At 38.6% G+C, this 8013-nt stretch overlaps 1 protein-coding gene across 1 annotated transcript; it reads left to right on the forward strand.

The window, feature by feature from the left end:
• The first annotated feature begins 512 nt into the window (after window positions 1-512).
• LOC135204982 (uncharacterized) lies at window positions 513-4595 on the forward strand. Its single transcript, XM_064235209.1, has 3 exons — window positions 513-591; window positions 829-1020; window positions 4363-4595. Exons 1-3 carry the CDS (start codon window positions 513-515, stop codon window positions 4593-4595), a joined length of 504 nt encoding a protein of 167 aa, XP_064091279.1.
• The last annotated feature ends 3418 nt before the right edge of the window (window positions 4596-8013 follow it).

Here is an 8013-nt window from a genome sequence, read left to right on the forward strand (position 1 = left end):
GCCTAAATACTATATTGTAAAGAAATAGCAGCTATCTACATTTTAACACATCAGTGGTGTATGTGATGTTTTTGTTGTATTTGTTGTTTTAGTTGTTGTATTCTTTATATCTAAGTTGTATCTGGGAGTTCTACATTTATCTAAAGTCTTATTCTAAGTTTTGCCTAAATACTATTCATTAACATGATTGTACAAGCATAGAAGATATTTACATCTAATATTTTCAATGTTGTATTTGATGTAGTTGTTGTTGTATTACCTACTGGGAATGTGGGCCTGGGAGTTTCCCACTATATTAGGGGGCAAGAGGCCTACGCCCTTTCAACCTACGCACCAGGGGAGAAGGGGGATGTAGCCCCACCTACCCTAACCGTGACGGCGGGGGTGTTGGAGCCCCATAACTACAAACGCAGTTAACATCAATATGAGAGTTTAACTATAGACTGAGTTTTATCAAGGGACGTCTAAGTAAGCCTCGTGATGAAGATCTTTCCCGAGCAACCTGTCGCAACATGTATGACCCTACCGTCGGGCGCCGGTGCCTGACTGAGCCACTGGTCAGTGACACAGTAACATTGGCTGGGGAGAGATGTGCGTCTAGGTCATTTAGAAGTGAACATGCTTTCGATAACACTTTCGAGGAGGTGGACTGACTAGTTTTTCCGGTTCTTTTGGGAAGCATAATTGTTCTAAATATAATAATAGCTTCCTAATGATGCTTTCGGGTGAAATTGTTTGCGAATTAACCTTGTAGTAAGAAACAGTACTAGAAATTAAGATTGAAAGGACGTTCACTTCTTAATGACCTAGACGCACATCTCTCCCCAGCCAATGTTACTGTGTCACTGACCAGTGGCTCAGTCAGGCACCGGCGCCCGACGGTAGGGTCATACATGTTGCGACAGGTTGCTCGGGAAAGATCTTCATCACGAGGCCCACTTAGACGCCCCTTGATAAAACTCAATCTACAGTTAAACTCTGATATTGATGATACCTGCGTTTGTAGTCATCACGGTCAGGGTAGGTAGGGCTACAACCCCCATCTCCCCTGGTGCGTATGTTGAAAGGGCGTAGGCCTCCTGCCCCCTAATATAGTGGGAAACCCTCAGGCCCCCATTCCCAGGGGTGGTTGATCCCCCCTTACTATTGAGGGTGCCTTATGGACTCCATTCCCAGGGGGTATGACCCCCCTTACTACTGGGGGTGCCTTATGGCACCCATATTGAGAGGAGCCTGTTTGTTCTTATAAAAACACTTCTATGTAGATGTCAACTCTGAAAGTTGTAAAAAATGAGGGGAATGAAAAAGAGGGGTTGTGACTCCCTTAGAAGCGGCCCCCGAATTTTAAATTGTGACTAAAACCTTCCAGGGGGGGATGGGAGCCTATGGTAAAAATTTGGTAGTCCTAGCTTTCATAGTCTGGGCGTGCATAGCGAACAAACAGACAGACAGACATACAGACAGAAATTGTCTTTTACATATATAGAATATATGTAGTTTGAGAAAAAATCATGATATTCAGATAAAAGATAAACAAATTTCTGCTGAATCTCCTCTTTTTGAAATGTCTATTGATTTTACTTTTGATAGATTGTAAGAGGGATTCGTCGACAACAGGTTTGAGCGTGATTAATTTTAGCAACGGTAAGAATGCGATATTTATAACTTCCATATCCACGATATATAGATTTTTGTGGATTACTAGATTGGTATTCAAATGGTTACAGACTTTAATAATAACTTGTTGCTGTGAGTCAACAGTATATAATGCTTGTGTCGCGTAAGTCTTTCTAGATGCTTTCATATGAGGAGAGAGAGAGAGAGAGAGAGAGAGAGAGAGGAGAGAGAGAGAGTTCATCTGTCGGCGGAAGGATACCTTGTCATGTCTTCCGTTTATTTAATTGATTTGTATAGTTTTATTTTTTTGGTTTAAATGGCTACTATTCCATTCATTTTCCTTTTTTGGGGGTGGAGGGGAGGAGGGGAGTTTAATGGCTACAATTTCAAGAGCCTGTGAACCTAGTACGAGTAAAATAGTATTTTAATATTTTATCTTTTTTATATATTCATCAGTTTGTTAATTCATCTATTTGTGTATAGGTCTAGGTTTCACTTTGCTCTTCTGATCTTGCAGAGTGTGCTTGTTTCTTTGTTTGTTTAATATTCTGAAAGATCACGACGCAAGGACGGAAGTTGGAGGGATAGCTCTCTCTCTCTCTCTCTCTCTCTCTCTCTCTCTCTCTCTCTCTCTCTCTCTCTCTCTCTCAGCGAAGTAATCTAGTTGGTGTAGTAATTAATTCACTTAAAGAAGACGTTTCCCTGACCGTCAGCAGCTTCGAGTATTATATGCCTTCCTTCGTAAGATCACCCCTGGAAAACGTCACAAACAGGCATCACAAACAAAGACAGACAAACACCAGGCATACAGACAACTGGGATATGAATGAAACATCTGGCACAAACGAGAAGAATAAAACACCTGGAACAAGGAACATGAACCTCTTTGTTTTGCCAGTGCCAAAAGCTATTCCAGAGATGGATCTAGATGACCTCAATTGGAAAGCGTCACAAACAAGCATAACAAACAAATGACAAGCACAAACACTAAGCTTGAAAGCAACTGGGATAAGAAGCAAAAGCCAATCAGAAACATCAAGCATAAAAAGCACTTGGGACAAGGAAACATTTTGCTTTCCAGTACCAAAAGGTATTCCAGAAATTGATCTCGGGTAACCTTTACTTGACATCTCGTGACCTTAGCTTTCTCTGTGTTTCAGAGGACAGAAGCGAAATCAGACTGGAAAACTGGAAACTGGAAGCTGGAACGAATGATTTAGACAGAAACAAATGACAGTTGACTTACTGGAACTCTCGGCAAACGCAGTAAGAATCCAATACAATTTAAACTTCTGATGACAATAGAGATGTCTAACCGGACAACTGGAAGCTGGAAAAGATGGATTAAACAGGACAAACGATACTAGACTGATTGGAACTATCAGCAAACACAATAAAGAATCTACTAGAACTTAGACTTTTCTAATGACAATAGAAAAATCAAACTGGAAAACTATAAGCTAGAACGGATGGATGAAAGAGGAACAAATGACAGCAGACTGACTGAAACTATTACCAAACAAGATATAGAATCAATTACTGAAAAAGACTCTTAGGAGACATAATTGAAATCAGACTGGAAACTGGAGAACTGGAAGCTGGAACAGATGGATTAGACAGGCATAAATGACTGAATACTAACTGGAACTATCAGGAAAAATAATAGAAGAATCTATTACGAGTTAATCTTCTGATAATCGTAGAGACTGGATCAGATTGATTACACAGAAACAATACAAATAAGGAACTCTACATAGCCTTGCTCCAGGAGCTTAAAACAAAACGACACAAAAGACACAAAACAAGAGTAAAAAAGAAAGCAAAAGGGGAATAATAACGAGTGAGGGGTAAATAATTATTTATTTTTACCGCGTGTGTCAGTAAAATGGTGATCGATGTGCAGGATGCAAATAAATACCGTAATGGTTGCCAATTACAGGCGAGGGGAAATGAAGGCATAAAGAAACGAGAGAGAGAAGGGGATGTTTCTAAGTGGTACAACTGGTGGGAATGATGCCTGGAAATGTTCTGCTCGACCTGGAAATCATTTTCCCAGGCGAATTTAGAGTCAGCATCGAATGGAGTCGTCAGTTTTCCAGTGATTCGAGTCATTTTGGAAAATATTGCCAAAGTAATTTGCATTTAGTTAAAATTAGATAAATTTTCACTAAACCTGACATTACAAAATAGGTTAGATTCCTAGGAATGATTCCAGGATTTCAGTTAAGAGAAAAAGTTTAAATAAATTTTCACTAAACCTGGAAGTAAAAAATTAGATGGAATCCTAGGAATGATTCCAGGATTCCGGTTAAGAAGAGAAATAATCTTATATAAACAGTTACCAAAAATTTAACATCGCACAATTGGTTAGATTCCCGAGAATGATTCCAGGACTCCAGTTAATATGAGAAAAAGTTTAAATAAATTTTCACTGAACCTGACATTACAAAATTGGTAAGATTCCTAGGAATGATTCCAGGATTTCAGTTAAGAGAAAAAGTTTAAATGAATTTTCACTAAACCTGGAAGTAAAAAATTAGATGGAATCCTAAGAATAATTCCAAGATTCCAGTTAAGAAGAGAAATAGTCTTAAGTAAACTTTTACCAAAAAATCTAACATTATAAAATTGGTGAGATTCCTGAGAGTGATTCCAGGATTCCAGTTGAGAAGAGAAAAAATGTAGGTAAATTTTCACTGAAACCTAACATTGAAAAATTGGCTGGATTCCTGGGAATAATTCCAGGATTCCAGAGAGGAAAAAAAGAGTTGGCAAGCAGGAGATTACCTCATCAGACGACGAGTATCCTTTTAAAGGCTCAGGACCTTAATCCAATAAAACTCGAGAAGAAGAAGAAGAAGAAGAAGAAGAAGAAGAAGAAGAAGAAGAAGAAGAAGAAGCAGAAAATGGGGGAAAAAGTCGAGATGGGGAAACGTCTCTTCTCGAAGTCTGACTTCAATTCTTTGTGTTGCATCTGAAATCTCGACTTCTCGAGTGAACTCAGGCGTCCATATCTCTGTAATTCGACAAATGAGGGATTATTCAGGCGTCTACTGAGTCAGTCTAATGAGAAACGTTGCAGTCAGTCTAAATAGAAATAATGAATCAGTCTGACGCGAGCAATGCTGGGTAAACTGAAGCAGTCATGACAGTGTGGGGGAAATTTGATCTCAGAGAAATACTGTCTTTGTGTCTGAAAAAGGGATGATTGTAATAATTGAATCTAACCTCTCTCTCTCTCTCTCTCTCTCTCTCTCTCTCTCTCTCTCTCTCTCTTTCTTTCTCTCCGTTTGTTCAGAAAAGGGATAATTGTTCCCGATTGGACAAAAGACATTGTTGGTTATTTTGAAATGGAACATAATTGAGTCTGACCTCTCTCTCTCTCTCTCTCTCTCTCTCTCTCTCTCTCTCTCTCTCTCTCTCTCTGGAAAAACACTACTATAAGATTCAGGGCCTCTGTAACACGGTTTTTTCGCAATAACTTTTTATCTACGCATTTCATAAATATAACGCTTATTCAGAATACATATTATATCAACACATAAATTTTGAGTGTATTCTGCACTACGTAGGTTGAATAAATTTGGTACTTATAATGTAAAAGTGACCTTTTTGAAGACGGGCCAACTTACTCAGAGAAAAGATTTCGAACGCACTCGTTACGTAACTTATGACATCATTTCTTCCCTCTTTCTCGATGGATGATTGGCTATACGTAACGAAGGCTAAACCTCTGGCAACAATGACATACAAATTTAAATACAAGCAAAGCAGTACACTTTATGAACTCTGGAACCTCCCACTGATAATTGTCATGATGAACAAACCAACAAAATATGTTAATCAAATACAAAAACACTTCGATTATTAGTCTAACTCCCCAAAATAAGTTTTCCAAAGAAATTACAGTCTACTTTTATAGGTCACAATCAGATTGACAAGATGTAGGGAATAGTTGGTAATTACAAAAACATAGTAGACAAGCTTGATTTGATAATGCTATATAGAATGTCATGCCATTTTTTATTTATTGGCTATCTACCTATTTACTGAAAAAAATAGCCGGTACCGTATATTGGCTTTAAACCTTCACCAATAATTATCGTCAGAATGGTGACTTCATGAGGCTCCACCCACTTTCTTCGCCTCGTTATAATTCAGGATAACACTGAAGGGTACCATGGGCAATTGTTGGATTAGAAAATTTAACTTCTGCTATAAAAACTAATTTCTCGAGTAGTTGTAAGAAGTGCTAAATGATCCTCAAGGATCCCAGCAGTTGGTCTAACGTTTAATTCAGTATATTACTGCTATACTGTTGCGGCACTACTGCTACAGTAGTATTACTACGCTAGCACTGATACCCAACCTACATCTATGTATCGTTCCGCCATTCAATAAAGTCTTTGGGTTTCAGAGCCGATGGCATTTCTGTCTGGTGGATGGGCGGGGCAACATTAGTCAAAAGGTGTTTGTTTACCTTGCTTACGTAATGAATGTTTTTCGACTCTTGGCTCGTAATCATTGGCCATGGCGTCGGCTAGATCATTTTTACTCTATAAAATCAAAAACTATCGGGTTTAGGCTATTGATAATGCTGACAAAAATTGTGTGTGGTTATAAAATACATATGTCAACTTTCAGCTACATTCGATGCTTTTGACAAGGAGCAAAGTCCAAAAAAACCGTGTTACAGAGACCCTGAATCTCATAGTAGAAGTCATGAAATAATGATCTTAGCATTTTGTAAGAAATGACATTTGCAATATGTTGAATATCTAATTTATCTTTTTATACTTTGATTCAGAGGTACTGTCATGTATCTCTCTCTCTCTCTCTCTCTCTCTCTCTCTCTCTCTCTCTCTGTCTCTCTCTCTCTCTCTATTGGTTCCAAAACGTTCCAGCATCAGGCAATACTGATGACCATGGCGCACATATCTCGTTTTTTGTGATTCTGGTTGCGTTTATTTGCACAATAGTTGCATTCTCTTCGTCCACGTTAGTCTTCTCTTGCCTACCAGCCACATTTCAACAGTTTTCTGTCCTTATTTTCTGGCCTATCGTCCACATTTCAATATTATTCTCTCATTATTTTGCTGGTTTTATTAAGACTTTTGTTCTAGGCCTGTTCAATCCGCATTCTTTAAGTAGTCTGACACGTTCTTTCTCAACGCAGATGAAGTTTTGTCTCGCCAGATAGGACCCTCTTAAACGCGTCCCCTGTCATCTGTTGGGAGACTCGAAATTGGATCGCCAGGAAATCCCAAAAAATAAATAACTTCTTCAGTCTTTTTCCGTCTCTTGTTATTCCCTCTTCTCTCTTCGCTGTTTCTCTCTGATTCTGTGAAAGCCAGACTCTTCTTGCTAACATATGAGTCCAAGAAAACAGCCTCCAGCGATGGCGCTTTGGCGCCACGTAACAAAAGAACTTGTTCACTTTCATCAGATGTTGACATTTCTGTTTCGTTTTCTTCTTCTTGTTCGCCAGAGTGAGACACCAGGACCTGGAAAGTCAATTATCGAGTGCTATGCAGCGAGCCTGTTTGGACTCTCTCTCTCTCTCTCTCTCTCTCTCTCTCTCTCTCTCTCTCTCTCTCTCTCTCCCCGAGGAAAGTTGAGTTACATTAATATAGCGGTCAACATGCCAGGCGAATTTGTGTCATTATTATAAGCGGTTTATACCTTTCTGGGTGAACGTTTTTTGATGATGATAATAATAATAATAATAATAATAATAATAATAATAATAATAATAATAATAATAATATAATAATTCAAAGAAACCTCATAATCACACGAGTTAATAAAATAAAATGGAAAAGTAAATCCACAGTAATATGTCTATCTGTTATTTAAAATACAAAGCAGAGAGCTTTCGAAGACCTGCACGGTCCTCCTTGTCAATCTGTAGAGATTGACAAGGAGGACGTGCAGGTCTTCGAAAGCTCTCTGCTTTGTATTTTAAATAACAGATCAGACATATTACTGTGGATTTACTTTTCCAATAATAATAATAATAATAATAATAATAAAAAATAATAATCATTCATAACTATTCGTGTGAAGAAAAAATATTGGCAGCATAACTTAATTCCTAAATCAAAAGATGTCTTTAGAAGATTAATTTCAGAGTTACCAGGACGTAAATAGCTGATTGACTCCGCCGGCCTTTAGATGATGCCACTGGAATGGGAATCAGTGATGGATTCCCACGGGTATCAGGGCGTTAAACGGGAATGAAAGGCGTGTGGAAAGATTCTCGTCGCTCTCTCTCTCTCTCTCTCTCTCTCTGATAATGATGAAAACTTTGTGGTGTCACCAGAACTCTCTCTCTTCAAGAATGAGGCTGAGAATGCCCCGTATCATGGCACGCCCGTTCCTGTAGTAACGGTGTCA

The sequence above is a fragment of the Macrobrachium nipponense genome, chromosome 48 (assembly GCF_015104395.2).
Source record: "Macrobrachium nipponense isolate FS-2020 chromosome 48, ASM1510439v2, whole genome shotgun sequence".
NCBI lineage: Eukaryota > Metazoa > Arthropoda > Malacostraca > Decapoda > Palaemonidae > Macrobrachium > Macrobrachium nipponense.